Consider the following 25,834-nt stretch of genomic DNA (forward strand, 5'->3'; position numbering starts at 1 on the left):
ATCGGAAAGATGTTGTGAAACTTGAAAGAAAAGATTTACAAGGATGTTGCCAGGGTTGGAGGATATGAGTTAAAGGGAGAGGCTGAACGGGCTGGAGCTGTTTTCCCTGAAGCATCAGAGGCTGAGGGGTGACCTTATAGAGGTTTACAAAATTATGAGGGGCATGGATAGGATAAATAGACAAAGTCTTTTCCCTGGGGTCAGGGAGTCCAGAACTAGAGGGCATAGGTTTAGGGTGAGAGGGGACAGATATAAAAGAGACCTAAGGGGCAATTTTTTCATGCAGAGGGTGGTACATGTATGGAATGAGCTGCCCAGAGGAAGTAGTGGAGGCTAGCCAGTTGCGACATTTAAAAGGCATTTGGATGGGTATATGAATCAGAAGGGTTTGGAGGGATATGGGCCAGGAGCTAGCAGGTGGGACTAGATAGGGTTGGGATATCTGGTCGGCATGGTCGGGTTGGACCGAACGATCTGTTTCTGTGTTGTACATCTCTGACTCTATGACTCGACTACAATTTGTGATGAAAGGAATGGATCTGGATAGACCAGCACTGATGAAAACATGAGGAATGACAACAGTGCAGTAATTTGACTTGACAAGTTTCTTCATTAGCAACTAGAGCATTGTGCAATATTGGGAGAGGTATCTCACATACCAATGAAGCGGCAGCCCTATCGTAATTTTCACATACTTGTTCCTTAGTTCATTTTCGTGGAGCAGGTTGAGACAGCAGAATTTGTAGTGGAGAGCAGAAGCTACACAACTACTTTGCATTATTGGGAATATATATGTATATTTATGGTCTATGTTGAGAACAATGTTCTGCACCTAATGTGGTTTTGTAGTACAATTATGAACAACTGGCTGACTCCTGAAGGGCATAGTTGCTTGAATGCATCTTTAGCAGATGGTGAGTGATCCATTAAGTGGGGGAAAAAAAAACATACTTGACCTTGTCCTGACAAATGTGCCAGTCGACGCTTCTGTCTCTGACTGTATTGGTAGGCACAAGCCTGGTGCAAGTGAAGCGTGGTCTTCATTTTGCATATACTATTGATTGTGTCATGTGGCTCCACCACCATACTCAATGTGTTCGATTTCAAACAGATCTAGAAACTCCTCCATGTTGATACCAGACTTTGTCTCCACAAATGCTTCGTGGGGATCATTATTACTTAGCAGCCTTAGCAAATCTGTCATGGACAAATGTATTTATCACAGATAGATTGGTGAGGATGAGATTGACTGTTTTTCTTGTCTTGTTGGTTTCCTTACCAGCTGGCATTGACACAGACTAGGAGCTTTACTCACTGTGCATGGTCAGTAGTTGTGCTAACATGCCATCCTTGGTGATCAATTTCAAGTCTCTCACGCAGCATGCATTCTGTATCCTTGACAGCCCCCAAAGCTTATTCCATTTAGTGTTTAATGTGGAGAAGTACTGCTTCATCAGCTGAATGGTGTCAATAGTTGATAATCAGCAAGATCTTTCCTTGTCCACATTTGACTTCATGATATAATGCTTTGTGGGATTTGGAATCAATGTTGAGGAGAGTTGTACTGTCACCTGTGCTTGAGACCATAAGACATAAGAGTAGACGTAGGCCATTCAGCTCATCAAACCTGCTCTCTCTTCAATGAGACCATGGCTGATCAGATAATCCTCAACTCCAATTTCACGACTTTTTCCATAATGTTTGATTTCCTTGCTGAACAAAAATCTGGCTAGAGTCATAGAGATCGACAAACTTGCAGGTCAAAAACAACCACCTAACTATTCTAATTTTATCTCAGTCTTGAATATTCGTAGCAACCCAGCCTTAGCAGCTCACTGTGGTAAAGATTTCTACTGATTCATGACCAACTCCTTCCGCCCCAAACTCAAATTCAACTGAACCATTTCAGACACCTCCGTCACCTTCCTGGACCTCTCCATCACTGTCTCTGGCGACTGACTAACCACAGACATCTATTACAAGCCCACAGATTCCCACAGCTATTTAGACAGCACCTCCTCCCACCTTACCTCCTGTAAAATTACCATCCCTTATTCCCAATTCCTCTGCCTCTGCCACATCTGATCCAAGGATGACCAATTCCACCTCAGAAAGTACCAATGGGCTCCTCCTTCCATGATTGCAGCTACCCTTCCAACATGGTTGACGATGCCCTCCAGCGCATCTCCTCCACTTCATGCACCACCACCTTTAAACCTCAACGTCCCAAATGAAACAAGGACAGAACGCCCCGATCCTCACCTTCCACCCCACCATCCTCCGCATACATTGCATTATCCTCCACCACTTCCGCCACCTCCAAACAGAACTCACCACCAAAGATATATTTCCCTCCCTACACCTATCAACGTTCCGGAGAGACCATTCCCTCTGCAACTCCCTCCTCACGTCACACCTCACTCCTGGCACATTTCCCTGCCACTGCAGGAAGTGCAGAACCTGCACCCAAACCACTCCCCTCACCTCCATCCAAGGCCCCAAGGGACCCTTTCATATCCGCCAGAAATTCACCTGTACCTCTACTAATGCCATCCACTGCATCCGTTGCACCCAGTGTGATCTCCTCTACATCAGGGAGACAGGACGCCTTCTTCCAGATCGTTTCAGAGAACATCTCTGGGACACCCGCACCGACCAACCCCACTGACCCGTGGCTGAACACTTCAACTCCCTCTCTCACTCCATCAAGGACATGCAGGTCCTGGTCCTCCTCCACTGCCAAACCACTAACACCTGACGTCTGGAGGAAGTACGCCTCGCATTCTGCCTTGGGACCCTACAACCACTTGGGTATAAATTAAGATTTCAACAGCTTTCTCATTCTCCCCCCCCCCCCACTTCCCCCCACCCACCACATTATCCCAGTCCCAAGCTTCCAAGTCGGCACCGCCTCCAGAGCCATCCATCATTGTCCCCTCTGACCTATTACCTTCTCTCTCACCTTCATCCATCTATCGCTTTCCCAGCTACCTACCCCCAACCACACCCCCTCCCATTTATCTCTCAGCCCCGACCCAGAAGCCTCATTCCTGATGAAGGGCTTATGCCTGAAACATCGATTCTCCTGCTCCTAGAATGCTGCCGGACCTGCTGTGCTTTCCCAGCAACACACTCTCGCCTCTGTGAAGAATTCTTTCTCATATTTATCTTAAATGGAAGATTACTCTGATTCTTGACTCTCCAGTGAGGAGCTCTGTATCTAACTTGCCAAGCCCCTTGATCTTGTGTTTCAGCGAGGTTTTCTTTGATTCTTCTAAACTCCAATTAGTGCAAGATTAATCTTCTCGACCTCTCCTCAGAGAAAAAAATCTCTACACCCAGAATCAATCCTGTATACCTTCTTTGGACTTCTACCAAGCAGACCAAATAGGCAGCTCAGTTGTTAGCACTGCTGCCTCACAGCGCTAGGGTTCAATTGCAGCCTTGGGTGACTGTCTGTGTGGTGTTTGCATGTTCTCCCTGTGTCTGCGTGAGTTTCCTCTGGGTGCTCCAGTTTCCTCTCTCAGTCCAACATTGTGCAGGTTATGTTGATTGGCAATGGTAAATGCAGGGTTACAGGTTGGGAGAGTTGAGTCTGGGTAGGATGCTCTTTGGAAGGTTGGTGTGGACTTGATGGGCTGAATGGCCTGCTTCCACATTGTAGGAATTTCTGACTCTGTGAAAATTATTCCTGCTGGTAGAGTAAAACATAGCTGGAGATGGTGATGAATTTTGAATTGGGAATTATCTGTAAGCTAATTTTGTATGTGTGACTATGTCAGATTGTTGGTAGAACAGTCTGTAGTAAAATTGACCCAATTTTGGCAGATGTTAGTCGGAAGGACTTTGCAGAAACAGCAGAGTTTGCCATTGTCGTCTGTAGTGCATCACCCACACTGGCTGATCCATCTGGTTTTATTCCTTTTTTAAGAGCTTACAGTAACTTGATACAACCGAGTAGCATGATAGGTAGTTTCAGAGCATGCTTTCGAGTGAATCACGTTGTTGTGCATGTTAAGAAACTTAGACAGGATCAGGTAAAGAAAGCAGATTTCCTTCCATCCTTTCCACATCGCCTGTGGAATTCTCTGCCGCAGTAAGATTGGAAGACACAGTGAATGTTTTCAAGAAAAAGCTAGGTATAGTTCTTTGGTCTACAGAGAGCAAAGACCAAGATAGCAATGGAATAGGGCTCCTGAGCTGGGGCTAGTCCACTCTGAACACGTTTCTTTTCTTTCTTTACAACTTTTTCTGTGTTTTCTTGTTCTTTTTTTCCTGATTTCCTTTACTTACCTCTTGTCTTGAGCTTGGATGGCATCAGCGGCAGCGAGGGATCCCATGGTGGACCTCATGGTTGTAGTGAGTGAGCCCAGTGCGGATCTTGTGGCAGCGACAGGTGAGCCCACAACAGACTTGAGTGTGTCATAACTTAGTTTTCTGGAGCAAGCACAGGACCTGGTATCAGAATTTGCTGCTACATTAGAGAAGTAGGTCCAGCGGCAAAAGATGGTGCCCGAAAATCAGGGTCTTCACTGCTGTTGGGTCCAGCAATGCTGACAATGACGCAATGGTGGAAGGGCATCATGCTGACAGTGAGGTGAATCCAGTGGCGAGAGATGCGACTCTGATATTGGTGGGTCCAGCGCAGGCATCAGCAGAGAATCAGCTGAGCGACGAAAGGTGGTGACTTCAACAGTTTTTGGGTCTGGTGTAGACGACAGCCAAGTGGTGGAGGGGGGCTGGTGGCGCAAGTGTCGATGATGAGCAGACTCAGGACGGATAGACTCTCTTTAAGCTATATCTTTTATTTTCTTATTCCTATACTATTCTAAATAGCACTTGATCATAGGGTGATGATGGAAAAGCTTTCCAATGTATTTCACTGTGAAATACACATGACAATAAATAAAATCCTTCAAACCTGTGGGACGAAAGCAGGCAGAGGTTCCTGACTTGACCGATCAGCCATGATCTTATTGAATGGCTGAGCAGGCCTACAGGGCTGAACGGGGGAAAGTGAGGACTGCAGATGCTGGAGATTACAGTCAAAAAGTGTGTTGCTGAAAAGTACAGCAGGTCAGGCAACATTGGAGGAGCAGGAAAGTCAATGTTTCGAGCATAAGCTGTTCATCAGGAATGTATAGCCTACACATGTTCCTGTTTTCTACAATTCTATGGTTCTCTAAACAGCATTCATGAACCAGATTTGCTTTTTATGGCATTCATGATTTGCCTGCCGTTTAATTTGACATTTATTAATTGAATTTAAATATTACCAATATGTTGTGGTAGATATTGTCCCTGGAGCATCAGCCTGGGTCTCTTGGATTGTGAATGACATTACTGCAATGCTACAGAACTCTTCAAAAGTAGGAATCTTTAGACATCCTCTAGATTAAGGTTAATTTTCACTTTGTTCTCTAATCTTGCTCTTAAAAACCCATGTTATACTATGTTGAAAGAGATTTTTTGCTGCTTTTTCTTCTGGCACACTAAATCCTAATTATTGCTGAATAACCTCTCTGGCCCTGTAAAATTAATGTTTAAATTAGGAAAATAATTCCAGGTTTTAATTTTTTAATAAGACTAACTTAATTTTCACTTAATTCAATGTATGCTCCAATTTTTATTTTGTGTTTAGTAAAATTATTTAATAATGGATTGATCTGTGCATTTTATTTACTAGTTTTCTGTGGATGGAAATTCTTAACTCATTGATGGTTTCACTGCTTCTGTACAGCGATATTGGCATCACAGTCATTTTAGCATTAGGAAAGGTGAAATCCATGTCACAGAGATCATTGAATTTTTGCGGGCTGGTTCCTTTGAGGTTAGTGACAATAGTTATCATTTACTGAATGCAAAATCAGGCTAATAAATGATATTTTTCTGCATGATAACATATGGTTTATTTGCAGCTTTACGTGATTAATGAAAATGCTTTGCATATTTTGCTGCTTCATTCAAATTAAGATAAGACCATCAACATTTTTAAATGACTTATTGTTTTCATAAAAATATTTTTGTTTACAAATGAATGGTAAGCCTAAGATGCATCATTCATCATTTATACATGAAGTCAACATGGTGGTCGTCATCTGACTTTTTATGTACCCACAATGGATGGCTTGCCTTCAATTGTTTTTTGTGTCAGACAGTTTCTTTTTAAGTATAGTTTGCCAAAACCTAGCTAGTGTTTTCTTAGTTTTCAATGAATTAATGGCTGCACAAGAATTGTATAATAAAGCAATTGATTAAAACTGAGCTCTAGAAAATTGATTCACTGCAGTTACTTTATATTAAATCTGGACGATCAATAAAAAAGTATCGTGAGATTATTCAAAATTTTATATTACAATTCAATTTTATCTTAATTCTATAATCTGTCAAATTTAATATCTAGATTTAAGGATTTGTTTAATAGGATTACACACAGAGTATAGGTAATATGACTGTACCGTAAAAGTTTGAGTGAGAGATACTCATCCATTGTAATTTGGTGGGCATTTGTAAGTACTATAGACAGACCATGAACTTCTTTTCTGCAGACTTTATGACAGGATGTGTTCTTGGTGTGAGGTAACTTCTGTTTCGTATATTGGATTTGGGGATATGTAACCCAGTTTAAGTGAACTGAAACCTATTGTAAAGAACTCTCTGACATCGTTTTTCAAGTCTACTCTCCTGATAGCTTAAAACTGTGCCAACTACAATTCCAAAGTGTTCAGTACATGAATTTCTTAACCTAAACAAAATTGATCTTAAAACATGTTGCTTTGATAGAACAGTACTATAATGTGTTTATGTATACTGTACTGAGTTGGTCTCCCCGTCGAGTTTTGTGTGTTGGAGCTAGAGCTTTGCATTTTGGGTCAGCATCAAACACTGCTCATTTGGTTGCAGAATAAAGCTCCCTGCATGATGGCCTAGTAAAATGTCTCAGCCAAACTGAACCACTTGGTGTTAGAACGGATATGACATTTCCATTTCTTACATCAGTCATCTTGTGGCTTTTTTCATGTTTAACGACAAAGTTAGTGCTGATTAGTGCAGTTTTGTGCTGTCAATTCACACCACAAAGACCTGTACTGTGACAATAAAAATTAGTGTCTTTTAGCATTTCTCATGTCCAGTGGGCATAGAAGTTAAGTGGGGGGGAAGTAATTTTCTAATAGGTTGTAGAATCCATTTTTTCATCAAATTTTATTTTGTCTGGAACTTTAACTTTGAATGTAGCTTTTTCAGGGGCTACATACACTCGGTGGAAGCAGTGTTACGTTATGTGGTAATGGCATATTTTGTCCTTGTATCTACCACTATGGATGAAAAATAAACTGCATGGATTAAATTACTCTTAAATTGAATTATTGAATCTGCTAAGATATTATAGATGGTTCAGTTGAGGTGGACTCAGTTTGTATAAATTGCTCTTAAGTTTTCTTTCATTCTGCCTGTTTAAACTTTGGATGTATATTGTATGCATTCCTATCATTTTTGATATTCATAATTACTATTACTGAGCAGAGCTTTTGCCATGATTTTGCTAGAAAGAGCAATGACAAAAAAAAAATCAAAATCGCTTTATCATTGATAATGCATGTTCCCACCTTTGTTACTTGGGTTTCTACACGCACAAGAATGGTGCCAAATTGTATTTGACACTAATCCACAAAAGGAGGTTCTTAAAACATTAGACCAAAGAGCTAAGTACCTTAAAGAAAAATTGAGAGAGAAAGACCAAGATGATGGGAGGTTTGAGGAGAGAATTTCACAGTTAAGACAGCTTAAAGCAGCATGACCAGAATAAGAGTGAAGGAAAAGAGACTTGTGTACATGGATGAGAATTTTAAAATTCAAGCAGTTGGCCAGTATCCATTGTGGGTTAGCAAATCTAGATGTAATACATTAATAGGACTTTGTACAAGTTAGGAGACAGCCATTACTGTTTTGTTTGAGTTTAAGTTTCTGTTTGGTGAAAACTTAAGTACCTGCAAGGGGAACTTTGGAATAGTCAAATCTACAAGTAGCACAGACATGAAAGAATGTTTCAACAGATAAAGGGAGGCAAGGGCAGAGTTGAGCAATTTAATAGGGATCCAAGTAGGTAGTCTTGATGACGTGGTCAGAAAGCTCTTGCAGTGTCAAATACAAAACAAATGTTGCAAATGGTTTGTTTCATCCAATTTTCACTACTGGAATGGTGCCTCTCATTGCTCAATCCTACTGAGTCTGAAAAATACCAACACTTTCGTAAATGCCCCTGAACCCCAAAAAATGGGAGCATTTTATCCAAACAAGTGACAGTAATTAAATAATTGTCATCGACTTGTGTTCACTGAATTTCAATTGGATCTTAAGGATATAAATTTGGGTAATCTACCAAGATGTGGATGATATGTCATCTATTAGAATGCTGGAATCCTTATTTTGAAACACACCTTCTCTCAATCCCAATGTAATGTAGTTAACTTCACAGTTAGTGCCAAGTGCTCAATTTTGATGATGCCAATCAAGAGACATTTTTAATTGGGAATTGCAGCAGAAAGGTTTACCATTTTAATCAGCCTAATCATATTTAGCTTGCTCACTTTCTTCCAAAACTGGCTGAGGGACGGGTGGGGAGCACAGTGTGGTGGTTCACCTTGGGTTACTTGATTATGGCCTAAATTTCTTTACTGAAAAGCGAAATCTGGTTGTGTGAGGAAACCTAATAGGCTGAAGGTTTCCTTGTATGGCCTAGTGGACATTTCCTGCTCTTCCTTGATCACCAGAAAGATTAAAGAATATGCTTAAACATTAACTTTGCTGTGAGTCTTCTGGCCTTGGCTATAATTCTCCACAGATTTTCTTCTGACAGAATTTCAGAAGTTTAAAATGACAGGGCAGTTGTATTTGGTCAAATTATAGTGGGAAAGCAGAGTATAAGACATCATTCAATCCGAGTTGACTAACGTCATTCCAGATAAGCATATTTCTGCATGGCAAAATGTAGAGCAAGAAACTTGACTATCCCATGGGTCAGATGAATATAGGACTTAAGGTTTGGCCATTTGGTCCTTTCAACCTGTCTTGCCATTCAATAACATTGAGCGAACTGGTTTCTATCTCAATGCCATTTTCCTTTCTGCACCACAATCCCTATCCTATTGAAAGAAGCCTCCAAATGTTGACTTTTTTGTTCTTCAGTAGGTCCAAGAAGTGGGAGGGTTCAATGAACAAACTAATTTTCAGATTTCTGTTTTTATATTATATAGGAATGTGAGCATCACTGACATCAGTAGTTGCATTTCAGAAGGTAGTGGTGAACCCCTGTAGTCCATGCAATGTAGGTATCCATAGTGCTGTTAGGAAGAGAGTTTCAGCATTTTACCCTAGTTGCAGTGAAGGAATGATAATCTATTTAAGCCCAAGAAGGTGTATGACTTTGAGGCAAAAACACAGGTGTTAGTGATGGTGTTTACGTCAACTGCTCTTTTACTTCTCAATGGTAGAGGTTATTGGTTTAGACCAAACCTTGTGGAATTACTGCAGTGCATCTTGTGGGATACTCACTGCTGTCATGTAGAGGGAGTGATTGTTTAAGACAGTGAATGGAATTTTGATCAGGCAGGCTGCATTGTCCTGAATGCTTTTGAACCTCTTAGTTTATCTGGAATAGCACTCTTTCAGGCAAGTTAATCAGCCAATTTAATTTATCCCACCAGATATCAATAAATGGTTGAATGAAGTGGATATTGTACAGAGTGTTGACCCTGGTGACATCCTAGCAATAGAGCTGACATATTATGCTTCAAAGATAGCCAGATCCTCAACCAGGCTGTACCAGCATTGCTACAAATGTGGAAAATCAACCAGTAACTTCAAAAATCAGGACAAATCTATTCCAGCCAATTACTGCCCATCCTGAATGTCAGCCAGTTAATGGAAGGTGTTGCTGACAGTGCTATCATGTGGCACTTACAAAGCAAAATCCTGCTTACTGATGTTTAATTTGGGTTCTTTCAAGGCCACTCAGCTGTTTACTTTATTACAATCCTAGTCCAAGCATAGACAAAGCAGGACGTAAGGTGTTAATGACTGCCCTTAACATCAAAAAGGCAATGAATCTGTTAAACATGGGCCTAGGGTACTTGCCTGAGGAACTATTGTAATAATCTTCTGAAACTCAAATGACTCACCTTAAACCATTCCAAACATCTTTCCTTTTTGGTGAGTATGACTCTAATCTGCAAATAATGAATTGCCAAATTATTTTTAATTAAATAAGACAACTGTTCAGCCCATCAAGTCAACTCTGCCATGCAGTGAGATCATAGCTGAGGTGATAATTCTGAACTTCATTTTCCTGACTTATCCCCATAACCTTTGATTCCCTTAGTGATTCTCCAATGTGAAAGTAAATTTCTTCTCACCTTTGTCTTAAAAGGGAAACCCCTTATTCTGAGATTATGCAGTCTGGGCGTTTTTCAGAATTTATTGTTTTTGCTGTATATTGTTTTTATTGAAATTAGTTAGTATCAAAGTAAGGATTCAGGACAGGTCTCATAATATCATGCAGTATTTTGTAGTAGTGAAGTGAAAGACAGCTATGTGGTGCAAGAATGGTTTTAATGTCTGCTTTCTGCAGTGAATCTATTAGTATTGCATCTTGGCTCTGAGACAATTAAAAGGCTGAATATGGATCTATGACAGGGATTGGTTTCCAGTATTTGGCACTGCAGAGTCAGGAAAGGAAATGAATGGAGAAAACCTGGAAAGTCATTTTGTACTTGCAGTACAAATTAAAAAAGTTGGTGATCATCACAAATCCTGAATGCAATGAAGTACTATTTCAATGGATTCAACAAACATAACTTTCTTTTCTATACCAGCTTTAATGTAATAATGGTTCATAGGATTACTTATCAAACAAAATTAGCCATCAAGCCACATGGAGATATTGGGACAGATAACTAAAAAGTATGATCATAGAATCATATCATAGAATTCCTACAGTGTGGAAACAGGCTATTGGGCCATCAAGTCCACATTGACCTTCCAAAGCGCATCCACCCAGGCCCCCCACCCCCATCCCATCCTACCCTATCCCTGTAACCCTGCATTTCCCATGGCTAATCCACCTAGCCTGCACATTTTTGAGCTGAGCGAGGAAACCAGAGCACCTGGAGGAAACCCATTCAGAAATGGCAAGAAGATGCAGTGTGCATGGGGAGAATGTACATGATGTGTACTTTGAAAGATGTTTCATCTGTAAGTATTTTTCTAGAGTTAATAGAAAATCTGTAGAAATTGCCTGATCATTCCATTATTCTCATTGTGTCTTCTGTTTCGTAGCAGCATTGTAATAAATATATTTCCTTCGAAATTCCATCTTTAATTTTCCCCCCACTTGTCCAAGAGATGCTAACTTATGGTGGGAGAGAAGACTGCCGATGGGACACTTCACCGTGATCTGAATTCAAACCTAAATACCAAAGTTAAAAGCATAGTTCCATGAGCCAGTCCTTAATACACTGATCATGAAGGCATTGGGATACTGCCTACATAGACAGGCATAGTCAGTGCAGCAGGATACTAAAAGACATTGTTGTTCACTGCAGAATTGTATTCTTGTAAATCAGTCCTTTGGATTTGCTTTTTGGACAAATTTTTTTTTACACAATGCTCAAGGGACAAGGATCCTTACTTTCTTTATTTCTTTCATAGAAAAATAATGTGGTAGGTGTGGAGCATTATCAATTCATAGAATGGTTATGTTGCAGGGCAGTTCTCTATAAGAGAAAGTCACTTGGTCCCACACATTCATCTTTTTTTTTGTAGCCCTGTAAATGTTTCCTTTTCAGATGATCATCTAATTCTCCTTTGATAGTAATGTTTGAAGCTGCCACACTACACACTCGAGATGTCGATTCCAGATCCTCAACACCTACTATGTAATTATTTTAGTTCCACTTGCTGCCTTTGCTACTTTTTTCCAAACAGGTTAAATTAATGGGGTTTTATTGGTTTTACAATCCTTTCATGGGTGGGATGGTTTCTCCCCATCTGGTCTGTCCAGACCTCTCATTATTTTGAACAACTTTATCAAATTTCCTCTTAACCTTCTCCTCACAAAGGAGAACAGCTGCAACTCCTGCAATATATCTATGCACCTGAAGCTCCCCATCCCTGGAATTATTCTTAAGAATCTTTTCTGCACTGTCTCTGATTCCTTCACATCTGTCCTAAGATATTGTGTGCAGAATATGGAAATACAGTGGCCATAGTACTGCTGTTGAGATCAAAACCAGTATTTTGTAAAAGTTTATAATGTCTTTTTTTACTCTGATGGCATTACTTAGCTTAGAAAGCCTAGGATCCTCATTAACTTTCCTGTTACAGTTCTCTGTGTTCCAGCACATTCTTGAGAATTGTAGTCTTTATTTCATATTGCCGTCACTGTTCTTCCTTTCAAACTGTAAGATGTCACTTTCCTCTGCATTAAATTTTAACATGACTACTTTCCTGAAGGTTATTTCTGTCATCCTTGTAGCTCACAATATTTCCATCTTTTGTGTTATTTGCAGATTTTGAAATTATACCACATACTCATACACTTAGTTAACTCAACCACGTGAGAGAGATTTAAACAATTCTTGGATAAGCACATGGATGATGATGGGATAGTGTAGGGGGACGAGCTGAGAATAGTTCACAGGATGGCGCAACATCGATGGTCGAAGGGCCTGTTTTGCACTGTATTGTTCTATGTACCATGTTCAATACAGCCAAGTCTAGGCCATTGATATATATGAAGAAAAGCAGGATCCGAACATTGACTCCTGAGGATTCTGTATGATATTGTCCAGTCTGAAATGGTTTACCACTATGTGTAGTTCTTCTATAACATGATAGTTGTGTTCTTGTGTAATGCATTTTAGAATACAGCATAAATTCTGAATAAATTTACTCCCATTTTCTTGCCAATCTCCTTGACATCTTGAGCTTCTGGAAATATGAAGAAATCTTTCCTCAGATCAGTCTGAAATGGCATACTCTACATCCTGAGATCAGGAGCACTGGAATTCCCATCCAAGGGAAACATCATCCCTATGTCCACTCCATTTAGCCCTGTCAAAATGTTGTATGTTTACTGAAATTCTCTCTCGGATTCCAATGATTAGAGGCCTGGTTCAACCCTAATCTCTCCTCATAAGACAAATCTTACATCCCAGGAATCAATCTGGTGAATGTTTGCTCCATTTCCTCTGTGGAAAGTATATCTCCTCTTCAACATGGACATAAAAGCCACACAATACTCCAAAGGTGTAGTCTCACCAATGTCCTGTACACCTACATTCAGATGTCCTTGCTCTTGTACTCCGATCCTCTTGCAATGAAGACCATCATATCATTTGACTTCCTTGCTGCATCTTTATGTTCCCTTTCAATGACTGGTGTACTAGCGTTCTCTTATCACGATCTTCATAATGAATTTCAGCGTTTTCTCTCCTCCTGAATTTAGGCAAACCCACCTGTTTTTTCTTAGTTTCCCCCTTTCCTTCCTGACAGGATTATATTTATCACTCTCCAGTCTGCCGAGACTATTCTAGAATTTTCAGATGTTTGGAAGATGTCAACTAGCAAACCCACTATTTCCATGGTCACTTCCTTCTTATCATGGAATGTAGTTATCAGTCCTTTGAGATTTATGAGGTTTCCATTTCATTTTTATAGCACTACGTTTTGTTACACTAATTTCCTTCAGTTCCTCCTTCTCAATAAACCCTTGTTTCCTTTGCATTTTTGTGGAAGGTAATATTTTCTTTTGTGAATTCAGAACAAAAGTAGTTGTTTAATTGTTCTGGCATTTTGTTGTTCTCCATTATTAATTATCTCATTACAGACAGGGACCCACATTTGTCTTCAGTAATCTTTATCTTTTTACATACTTGTAGAAGCTCTTGCAACCCACAGGCCCAACCATGGCTAACAAGAATTAAGGATAGAATTAGATCAAAAAAGGTGCCATGTAAAATAGTAAGCCTGAGGCCTTGGAATGCAGTAGTTTACAAATCAGGAAGGGACCAAGAGTTTGATTAAGAGGTGAAAAATTGAGTGTGAAAGCCAAGTTATTTTGCCCAAAAGGAATGTTTAACTGCTGCAATGCTGGATTTGTTCCTTAAACATTAACCTTTACCTGTCCATTGTCATGCTTTTATTGAAGTTACCCAGTTTATTGCAGCCAACACACCCCTCGAACCTATATTTCTTTTGTTAAGCTTTAGGACTTTAGTTTTGGATTGGACTATTTCACTTTCTATCCCAATGAAGAAGTCTATCATGTCATGGTCACTTTTCCTGAAGTAACTGCTCTCAATAAGATTATTAATTAACCCATTCTCATTGCACAAAATCAAATCCATGATAGCTACCTCTCAATTTGGCTTTTCAATGTACTGGTCTTAAAAAAAAATCTTTTACATGCTCCATTACAATATTATCCATCACAGTATTATTGCTAACGAAGTTTGCCCAGTTTCTATGTACATTAAAATTACCCACGGTTATTGTATCGCCTCAGTAATTTCCTATTTAATACCATCTCCTACCCTGACAGGACTGTTTGGAGGCCAACAGACAATTCCTATGAATGTTTTCCATCCCTTCTAAGCTCCACCCATATGATTCTGTTAGAGCTTTACCCACTTGCCAACCTGCTCCAATTGAATGGTTTTTATCCTAGATGGCTCCTTGTCCTTTGTCATAACCTTCTGATCACTGTTCACAAATGTTTCACTTCTGACACACTTGATTTTCTCAACTCCTCAGAATCAACTCTAGCACTGCATCCTTTCTCATTGCACTGCAAATATAAAACTGAAGAATATTTTCCTGAATACACTATGTATTCTTGCATCTTTTATATGTCAGCTGATGGTCATACTAGACAAGTCAAACTCTAGAATGAAACCTGGCATGATGGATCATTGCGCAGTATGGTGACCATAGTGGTCAGTCACTGAATATGTTTACATGAGGTTGCCATCGTACCTTCAACAGAAGTTTTCAAAATGTCGCGTTTTACACAAGAATCAGAAACAAAGCTATATATATGACAATATCCTTCTCAACAACAGAATAAATAAAGATTCAACTAATTTTCCCAGCAATATCATTTATAGATACTCAGCCCCTGTGAAGTGTCACTTATGTATTCACCGCCAAATTTTTTGCTCAACTGACTAGGTCTCCAGCATTTCCATTTGCCAACATACTGCACATTCACCAGATGAGAATTTTTCTGTTACTGACTTCCCCCAAGAGTCAGAGCCGTGCTATCTCACTGACCTTGCATTGATTTTGACTAGTTTGAGGCTGCTAAAACAGCTTAAAACTTCCTTCCAATCCTGTTGGCCTGAAGGCTACCAAAAGCTAAACTGTTGTTCTCCTTCGAAGAAACTATCCTTAACTTAACCTGCTTGGCCCTTTGCCACCTGTCTTTATTGTGGCTTGTAAAAATTCCCCTTAGTAAAAATGTAAGTATTCGGATTGCCTAATTAATTTGCTCGTAATTCAATTGAAATCATTTGTATTTTTGGGAAGTCTGGTTTGAACTCTCTCTTCAAAAAACAGTTTCTGATCCTCACAGGACTGATGACCAAAATCCCATTTACCTCCACTTTAGAATTCAAGCTGCAAAATAAAAATAATACATTATACATTTTAGTCATATCTCTGTCCATCTTTTATGAATAATAAAGGTAGCCTTATAGAATCATAGAGTCCCTTCAGTATGGTCTCTTGTGAAAGATGATGGTTTGTACTGTGGTGGTCAATTCTATATTAAGAGTCATCATGTGTGGCCAAGGATCCCCACTCTGGTACGGCAGTCTCTGCTGCAGTGAATAGTGGCTTGATAAGGTGAAGAGTTCCCTGCCCTTTTTTTTTCTGCGCCATCTACTCAAGTCAGCTGAGTCTTCTGTTTCTGCTTACCTCTTCTAGTGCCAGTCTATGAACAATTAAATCCATCAGTAACTGTCTTTAGATTAGATTAGATTACATTCCCTACAGTGTGGAAACTAGTTGTCAGTGTTCGCTAGCTTCATATTTTGCTTGCAGGTGTTCTTGTAGAAGGAAGTCCTCACCCAATTTTCAGTGGAAAAGGTCTTTGATATATAGCCGTCCCATATCAAATGGTCGTAAAAGAGCAGCACAGGTAACAATGATTGCACATTGATGCAATTAGCGTGCTCCTGGACATGTGAGTTCCTGAACTCGTTCTGCCAAGGGATGCGGAGAATGTTTCTTGGACTCAAAGGTGAATAGTATTCAGCCTTTCTTCCTGACTAGTATGCATTGTTATGGACTCATCATTGTGGGCGATTAGGCTGACAATGCAAGTATGTTGCTGTTGTTCCACAGTATTTCTCATTATGGACATTATGGCTGTCACATTTCTATGTTGATTTCAATATTGTGTGCCAGATTGCTTATTGTGGTGCTTAGGTATGTAAAGTTAAAGTAATCAGTGCGAACAGAGTCAATGTTAATTGAAGGCAGCATGGAAATGTTCTGGAACATGACAAGGCATGAGAGAGTCTGGCCATTTGCTGCTGAAAGTGTCTTCACTACTCAGTACTAAAGTGGCTTTCAGACATTTGCATGCGGGCGGCACGGTGGCTGAGTGGTTAGCACTGCTGAAAATGTGTTGCTGGAAAAGCGCAGCAGGTCAGGCAGCATCCAGGGAACAGGAGAATCGACGTTTTGGGCATAAGCCCTTCTTCAGGAATGAGGAAAGTTTGTCCAGCAGGCTAAGATAAAAGGTAGGGAGGAGGGACTTGGGGGAGGGGCATCGGAAATGTGATAGGTGGAAAGAGGTCAAGGTGAGGGGCATATCCTTGGTGGAGTGGGAGGGGGGATTGAAATGTTGGGCTACAGGGTGGTTGGGTTGGTTGGTCCGGGTGTCCCAGAGGTGTTCTCTGAAACGCTCCGCAAGTAGGCGGCCTGTCTCCCCAATATAGAGGAGGCCACATCTGGTTAGCACTGCTGCCTCACAGCACCAGGGTCCCAGGTTCGATTCCAGCCTCGGGCAACTGTCTGTGTGGAGTTTGCAAATTCTCCCCATGTCTGCGTGGGTTTTCTCCGGGTGCTTCGGTTTCCTCCCACAATCCAAAGATGTGAATTGGATCAGGTCAGGTGAACTGGCCATGCTAAATTGCCCATAGGTCTGGGTGGATTACTCGTCGGAGGGTCAGTGTTGACTGGTTGGACCGAAGGGCCTGTTTCCACACTGTAGGTAATGTTATGTAATATGAGATCCATGCAGGTCAGACAGCTGGTAATAGTGCAAAATCAAAATGCTTTATGTTCTTTTCCCGTGTAGTTCATAAAATCGAAGAAATCTCATGAGTGGATAACAAACTGGGCTGTGAATTCTTATTCCTATTGCAATTTGTGTGTCTGCTGGAAATAATGGGACCTATAGGAATTTCCTGTGAAGAGATGATCTATGTATTTGCATGGAGGAAATTAGAATTTGTTTTTTGTTAAAAATTATTATGCAACTTTTAATGGAAAGTCAGCGCAGTTTCGAGTTGTATTTAATCTGATATAAATGAAAACTTTAAAATTGAAAACAATCACATGGAGTCATGATCATGTTTATTTCGAGGCTGTACTTGTGAATGTATTTTGTGTGAAAACTATTAAATGTGTTAAATTTGTTTGGCTATATAGGTAACACCTAAATTTGAAAATAAACGTGGTATTCTGCACTTTGTTTTCAGTTTGTTACGTGATAATATTGTTGATATTTTTGACCATACTGGTGCTAAAATGGAAATAATTGATAGGGGAAAAGATAAAATATTTGTGCCTATTAGACTGAAGGCGTGAATAACATTTGCAGATGGCATGACAGAATTATATAACAAAGTTCTCAATGTTCATAGACGCAAAACTATATCAGTGTCTGTATCTGACCTTTCTGCATTACTTTTAATATACTTTGTGGTTACAAGTGACGTGATTAATCTTGAAAGCAGACCACAGCAGGTCTTATATTGGAGTTAAATTTGCACATTTTGATTTCCATTCAAATTTTCAGTGTAGCAAATTTAGCTAAAGCCACATTTTTATTGCTTTGTGTTTTGCAATTGATATTTCAGTATACTAGTTGATAGAAAACACACAATCTCATAGAAACATTTTTATCCCAAACTTATAGATCTTATTAAATAGTCAGCGTGATACTGGGTAGAAGTCAGTAAAGTGGGTGGCACAGTAGCTCAGTGGTTAGCACTGCTGCCTCACAGTGCCAGGGACCTGTGCTTGACTGCAGCCTCTTGGAGATTGCATATGCTGCCAAGTCTGTCAGGTACTCCGGTTTCCTCCCACATTCCAAAGTTGTGCAAGTTGGCCTTTTTCTGCATTGTAGGGGATTCTATAATAAAGCAATGTATTTGATTAAATCAAAATGTTTGTAGCTGACCATAACTTTTTTTTTTACTAAACTCTGCCATCCCCCATCACTTATTGATTCCTTGTTTGTCTGGTGAATGGTAGGCAAAATTTAGAAATGTGCATGTGACCATAATTATGTTCCTTGAGTGCTGGTCACTTGAGCATCCTATATTATAAATCACCATTCATATCTGTGTTTAGCTGTCTGAACCTTAAGACTTGTACTCCTCTTCTTAAACTTCTCCACCTCTTTTTGCTTACTTAAGATGGTTCTTGGAACCTCATTCTTTCATCAAGCTTCTGCACATCTATCCTCCTATCTTGTTATATGCCTTCCCATCAAATGAATTAGATATTGTTTCTCTGAAGTGCCTTGAGATGTTTTATTGGATTAGATGTTCTATACAAGTACAAGTTGTTTCCATTATGAACTTCCACAGTGTGTTAAAGCTTGTTTGGCTACTAGTGGAGGATGAAAAGGAGAAGAGGAGATAAGAGCTGAAAATGTGTTGCTGGAAAAGCGCAGCAGGTCAGGCAGCATCCAAGGAGCAGGAGAATCGACGTTTCGGGCATGAGCCCTTCTTCAGGAATCCTGATTCTTGAAGAAGGGCTCATACCCGAAACGTCGATTCTCCTGCTCCTTGGATGCTGCCTGACCTGCTGCGCTTTTCCAGCAACACATTTTCAGCTCTGATCTCCAGCATCTGCAGTCCTCACTTTCTCCTGGTGGATGTGATCTGTATGGATTTCAGTAAGGAGTTCAACAAGGCTCCTCATGGTAGACTGGTTAACAAGGTTAGCTCATTTGGAATACAGGAAGAACTATCCATTTGGATACAGAACTGACTTGATGGTGGAGGGTTGCTTTTCAGACTGGAGGCCTGTAACCAGCGGTGTGTCACAAGGATCAATGTTGGGTCTCCTGCTTTTCATCATTTATATAAATGATTTGGATGTGAACATATGGTTAGTAAGTTTGCAGATGACTCAAAAATTGGAGGTGTAGTGGACAGTGAAGAAGATTACCTCAGAGTACAAAGGGATCTTGATCAGCTGGGTGAATGTTGAGGAATGGCAGATGGAGATAATTTAGATAAATGTGAAGTACTGCATTTTGGAAAGGCAAATCAGGGCTTGTGCACTTAATGGTAAGGTGTTGGGGAGTATTGTTGAATAAAGATGCCTTGAAGTTCAGGTTCATAGTTCCTTGAAAGTGGAGTCTCATGTAGACATGATAATGAAGAAGGCCAACCTATATTGGTCAGTGCATTGAGTGTAGCAGTTGGGAGGTCATTAATGACCTGGATGAAGGAATTAAGGGTATTCTGGCTAAGTTTGCACATGATACAAAGATAAGTGGAGGGACAAATAATATTGAGGAGGTGGGGAGGCTGCAGGAAGGTTTAGGTTAGGAGAGTGGGCAAAGAAGGTCCAGGTGATATACAGTGTGGCAAAGTGTGAGGTCATGCACTTTGATAGGAAGAATAGAGGCATGGACTATTTTCTAAATGTGGAGAAAGTTCAGAAATCTGAAGTGCAAAGAAATTTGGGAGTCCCAGTCCTAACCCAGTCTGTTAGGTAAACTTGCAGGTTGAGTTGGTCGTTAGGAAGGCAAATATAATGTTGGCATTCATCTTGAGGGGACTAGAATATAAAAGTAGGGATGCACTGCTGATGCTTCATAAGGCTCTGGTCCGACCACTTTTAGAGTATTGTGAGCAATTTTGGGCTCCGGACCTCAGGAAACATTCAGGCCTTGGAATGGGTCCAGGGGAGGTTCACGAGAATGATCCTAGGAATGAAAAGCTTAACATATGAGGAACATTTGAGGACTCTGGGACCATACTTGATGGGGTTTAGAGGGTTCAGGGGGATCTGATTGAAACTTTCAGAATACTGAACAGCCTTGGCAGAGTGGAAGTTGTGAAGATGTTTCCTTTGGCAGGAGAGATGAGAACCCAAGGGCACAGCCTTCGAATAGAGGGAAGACCTTTTAGAACAAAGATATGGAGAAACTTCTTTAGCCAGAGAGTAGTAAATCTGTGGAATTCATTGCCACAGAAGGCTGTGGAGGCCAGGTCAGTGAGTATATTTAAAACTGGGTTAGATAAGTTCTTGATTGCAAAGGGGATCAAAGTTACAGGGAGGAAGTGGGAAAATGGGGTTAAAAAACCGATCTGTCATGATCGAGTGGTGGAGCAGATTTGATGGACTGAATTGTGTAATTTCTGCTCCTATATCTTATGGTCTTATAGTCATATTGTAGCTGTACAGGACATTGGTCAGGCCACTTTTGGAATACTGCTTGCAATTCTGGTTTCCCTGCAATAGGAAGGATGTTATAAAACTTGAAAGGGTTCAGAAAAGATTTACAAGGATGTTGCCAGGATTGGAGGATTTGAGCTATAGGGAGAGGCTGGGGCTATTTTCCCTGGAGTGTAAGAGACTGAGGGGTGACCTTATAAAGGTTTATAAAATCATGAGGAGCATGGATAGGATGAATAGCCAAGGTCTTTTCTCTTATGTGGGCAAGTCTAAAACTAGAGGGCATAGGTTTAAGATGAGAGGGGAAAGATTAAATAGGGAGCTAAGGGGCAAGTTTTTCACACAGAGGGTGTCGCGTGTATGGAATTAGATGTCAGAGGAAGTGGTAGAGGCTGGTGAGTGAAGCTAAAGTTGGAAGCAACACAGATCAATCCTAACAGAAGGAGAAAAACAAGAGATGAGCGGAGTCCATTCAGTTCTCAAGATACAAATGCCCAAATAACAGATATGAAAATTCAGAACAATAATTAGAACATCTATACAAAAACTAAAAAGTCCTTGTTAGTGCTGTGGAACAAAGGAATGCACAGAGCAGTGTCCAGCCAGTAAAAATGAATGTTTTAATATATGACAGTTGGTGACTTACAGAAAATGTGCAGAAGGGGCAGAGAGTTTTTTTCCCTCCTTTCTATCCTTGTTTTCTAAAGCGTTAAATGATGGCTAGATTATTTTAAAACCTCATGTGAACTAAATTCGAGACAATCTGCTACCATACTCTGAACTCAAAAATGAATACTTAGTGACCTTAAAACTGTACATGATTCTGTTCTTGTCAGAGCCCAGATTTCCACATTGTAATATCTATGTATAATGAACCTTTGTCACATGACCAACATAATAAAGTAGAACAATTTATATTAAAAGAAAAACCTAAAATGTTTCTTGGAGAAATAAGTTTTTCAGACTATATCTCGAAAGCTGATGTTTGTGTCAACAGTCATCTGACAAATTTCAAATTTGTCATTATATGCTATCAGGTAATGAGCCATGATTAATATAACATGATCTACAGCTGACAGCAGTGCAACTTAATGGTACAGGAGGCAAAACACGAGACTAAAGGTATAGTGTAATAATTTTCCAACATGTGGGATGCCAAATAGTATAAAGCTTATACTTCAAAATTAAGCATTCTCACTCTTAAGTAGGAAAGCATGTGTTAACCTTAGCTGAAAAATGTGTTGCTGGAAAAGCACAGCAGGTCAAAGAAGGGCTTATGCCTGAAACGTCGATTCTCCTGCTCCTTGGATGCTGCCTGACCTGCTGTGCTTTTCCAGCAACACATTTTTCAGCTCTGATCTCCAGCATCTGCAGTCCTCACTTTCTCCTATGTGTTAACCTTATTCGTCTTCAAATGGCAAAAGGAGTTAGGCTATCTAATATTAAGGAACAAGTGTTCAAAGGACAGTTGGTAGATGATGTCATAGGACATACTGGACTCATGGTAGAACCTAAATAAAAAAAAATCCATTGTGATTAGTTATGTTAGCATAAGAAATGTGTTTCATATCATGAATGAAATGGGTACCTGTGACTATACTAGGTTGGCACAAATGTTCCTTGACCTTTGTTGAACAGCATATCCCACAAATACAGATATGACAAATCTATAGGTGATGTAATTCAGAACACAACACCGCTTAGTGAGCAAATAACAATGAAAGATTGAAATTTGATGTTATATGCTGGGTAACAAGAAAGATATAAGCTCGAACTGAATATTTGACTTCCTTCCCTTCCTTGAAAGAATGCCTCAACATCTCTGAAAGAGATCATGCCAATCACTTAGGGTGAATGAGAGAAACCAAGCCAGTAAATATGTTGAAGTATAATGTTTATATGTGTCAACGTAAATCCACACGCGGACTGAGAACAAAGTTTTGCTGACGTAGATTATGTGTACATGCAACTTCAGGGAGGCCACAACTGAGAAGGAACAACCATTGTCCATGGTTCCAGATACAACAAGGAACAATTGATTGTTTTAACAGGGAAGATGTCCTCTACATCAAAATTTCCAGAGATTAAGGCCTTTTAGTTTAGCGGGACTTCAAATCACTGATAGTCAAGAAAAAAATTGATGATACCAATCTTCACTTTGGCACGAAGAATTGGGGAGCTAAATATTATATAAATGGAAGAAGACTGCAGAAACTTACAGAACAGAGGGATTTAGAAGTCCTTGTTCATGAATCACGAAAGGCTAGCAAGCAACTTCAGCAGTTAATAAGTAAGGCAAATGAAGCATTGGCCTTTATTTAAAAGGGATCGGGTATAAATGTAGGGAAATTTTGCTATAACTATGCAAGGCACTAGTCAGACCACAGCTGGAATACTCTGGGCAGTTTTCAACCCCTTATGTAAGGAAAGATATACTGGCATTGGAGGCAGTTTAGAGAAGCTTTACTTGGCTAACGCCAGGTATGTAGGGACTGTCTTTTGAAAAGAGGTTTAGTAGACAGGGCCTATACTCATTGGAATAAAAAATAATGAGAGGTGACGTTATCGAAACATATAAGATTTTTGGGAGTAATAATACGAGAATCAGGAGCTACAAATGCGGGAAATCTGACTTGGTTCTGAGGCTTGACAGGGTTGATGTGGCAAGGTTCTTTATTCTTATGGGAGTGACTAGGATCAGAGTGCACTATCTCAAAATAGGGGTCACAAATTTAAGACTGAGATGAGGAGGAATTTCTTCCAAATAAATTCTTTAATGCAGAGCACTGTTAAGGCTGGGTCATTAGATATATTCAAGAGTGGGATAGACAGATCTTTAATCAAGAAGCAAATCAAAGGGCACATGGATAAGGCAGGGAAGTGGAGCTGAGGATGAATGGTGAAGCAGACTCGATGGGCTGAATGGCATAATTCTACTCCTGTGTCAGATGGTCTTCTTTCAAATCATCATGGTGACGTGCTGAATTGTAATGACAATGCTCATAAAGCAAGTAATCATAATTTATAAAAATGTAAAAATCAGTGAAGTAAAATAAAAGTATTGTACAACTATGGTCCTTTCAACTTAAGAATAATTATAATACTTTGTGAAATGCAGGCCTCTTGAATATACTGGTTAACATGTGCGACCTACTGCACTCTATATTTTGTATTGCAGTCCACTGATCATATGTTGTCTTCATGATTCTTTTAAATTTTCATTAATGTATTAAGAGTTTTATAAAGGAGAGTATTGAGCTGTCTCATATTATATTTGTTCTATAAATTATTTATGGAATGCTGTTCTAATTTGATTGCAGATTTATTTTGTGACAAGTAATTATGAAAATTGGAGGAGGGGATTCAAATTTCTTTGTGAAATTGGAACAGCCCAGAGGCAGCTCTGTGGCACAGGAGTGGTATCCCTACCTCTCAACCAGAAGTCCAGGGCTGAAGTTCCACCTGCTCCAGAAGTGTGTAAAACCTCTCTAAACAGGTTGATAGAAAAAGAATCTTAATTGGGTTGGGTGTGCACAATATGTATTATGTTATTAAAAGATTATTTAAACCAGACACAGGGATAAAAACAAAATAAAGCTGACCCAGAGAGGGGAGACAATGGCTTAATAGTAATGGTTTTGGGGCATGGCAGGTGATGGAATTTGAAGTCTGGGGTTAAAAGTCTAATAATGACCATGAAACCATTGTTGGAAAAAGAATATAGTTCACTAAATATCCTATAGGGAAGGAAACTGCCACTCCTTACTTGGTCTAGCCTGCATATGAATCTAGACCCAGAGCAATATGGCTGACAATTAACTGCCCTCTGGGCAATAAGGGATGGGCAAGAAAATGTAGGCTTCACTAGTGATATCCACATCTCATGAATGAATTAAAAAAAATAATGTTCTAAAGAAGGGTCACTGGGCTGAAAATGTTAATTTAAAAAAGAGGCAGACATAGGAATGAGTCTGTCCTGGGTTCTGACTAGCCAATGTATGCTAGGAGTAGTGTTCAACGAGAAATGATGTTCCTTTCTAGTTGGGCTTCCTGAGTTATTACAAGAGGAAAATTAAATTGGCAATTCAATGGAAATGGAAGGCATAAAAGCAGGAGGAAACATTTCAATGGCAGAGAAGCTGAGTTCAAAATCTCATGCAGAGGCCGTCTTGGTTTTGGATGGGAGGTCGAATTTCAGTCTCAACTTGATTACATTCGATGCCAAGACGTACACCTGTCATGTCCACAAGTGAAAAGTAGATTGATTTATTAAAAGATTACTTTCAGTATAAAGAAATTAACTTAAAGTAATGTGAATAAAAAAGTATCAGCATTCACTCATGACTCATATGTCTGAAAATAATTTGAGGTAGATGCTGTTAGCTGCACTGTATTTAAAGTTTTCTGCTTATTTTGCAGTGTTACAGAAAGAGGCAGCAAATCCACTTAATAACTGCTGATACTTGAGTTCCCACTGTTTGTGGGCGGCACGGTGGCACAGTGGTTAGCACTGTTGCCTCACAGCGCCAGAGATCCGGGTTCAATTCCCGCCTCAGGCGACTGACTGTGTGGAGTTTGCACGTTCTCCCCGTGCCTGCGTGGGTTTCCTCCGGGTGCTCCGGTTTCCTCCCACAGTCCAAAGATGTGCAGGTCAGGTGAATTGGCCATGCTAAATTGCCCGTAGTGTTAGGTAAGGGGTAAATGTAGGGATATGGGTGGGTTGCGCTTCGGCGGGTTGGTGTGGACTTGTTGGGCCGAAGGGCCTGTTTCCACACTGTAATGTAATCTAATCTAATCTAATCTAATGGAATTCTAAGAAAGACTTTGTTGAATTACAGCAGTTTCTATTTGAGTGGCAGTAGTTACAGTCATCATTGCTTTCATTCATCGAACTTGATGGTGATCATATGAAATTAGATGGGGGAGGTTTCTCTAAGGATGCCAATATATTAGTGTCTTCTAACAAAACTCATTGTGGATTGCATACCTTTCTATCCAGCAATGTCTTTACCCAAATTCAATCAGTCGTTGTTTACTCTGGGCAGAATTTCATCATTGTGTGCAAATAGATGCTCCTTCCAATCTGCTGTATAATTGACATAGCGATGTAAAGTCAGGTCCCTCA

The 25,834-nt window shown here is 40.0% G+C and overlaps 1 protein-coding gene across 5 annotated transcripts in view; it reads left to right on the forward strand.

The window, feature by feature from the left end:
- Positions 1-25,834, forward strand: part of spidr (scaffold protein involved in DNA repair) — a 267,753-nt gene that overhangs the window by 132,705 nt on the left and 109,214 nt on the right. For 2 of the 5 annotated variants that reach the window (XM_043688286.1, XM_043688285.1), the window contains exon 9: positions 5,687-5,830. The exons of the other annotated variants lie outside the window; for them this stretch is intronic. In XM_043688286.1, coding sequence (XP_043544221.1) covers positions 5,687-5,830 — 144 coding nt within the window. The remainder of the gene's footprint in view (positions 1-5,686; positions 5,831-25,834) is intronic. 5 annotated transcript variants of the gene reach the window in all.

The sequence above is a fragment of the Chiloscyllium plagiosum genome, chromosome 4, assembly GCF_004010195.1.
Source record: "Chiloscyllium plagiosum isolate BGI_BamShark_2017 chromosome 4, ASM401019v2, whole genome shotgun sequence".
In the NCBI taxonomy this organism is placed as follows: Eukaryota; Metazoa; Chordata; class Chondrichthyes; order Orectolobiformes; family Hemiscylliidae; genus Chiloscyllium; species Chiloscyllium plagiosum.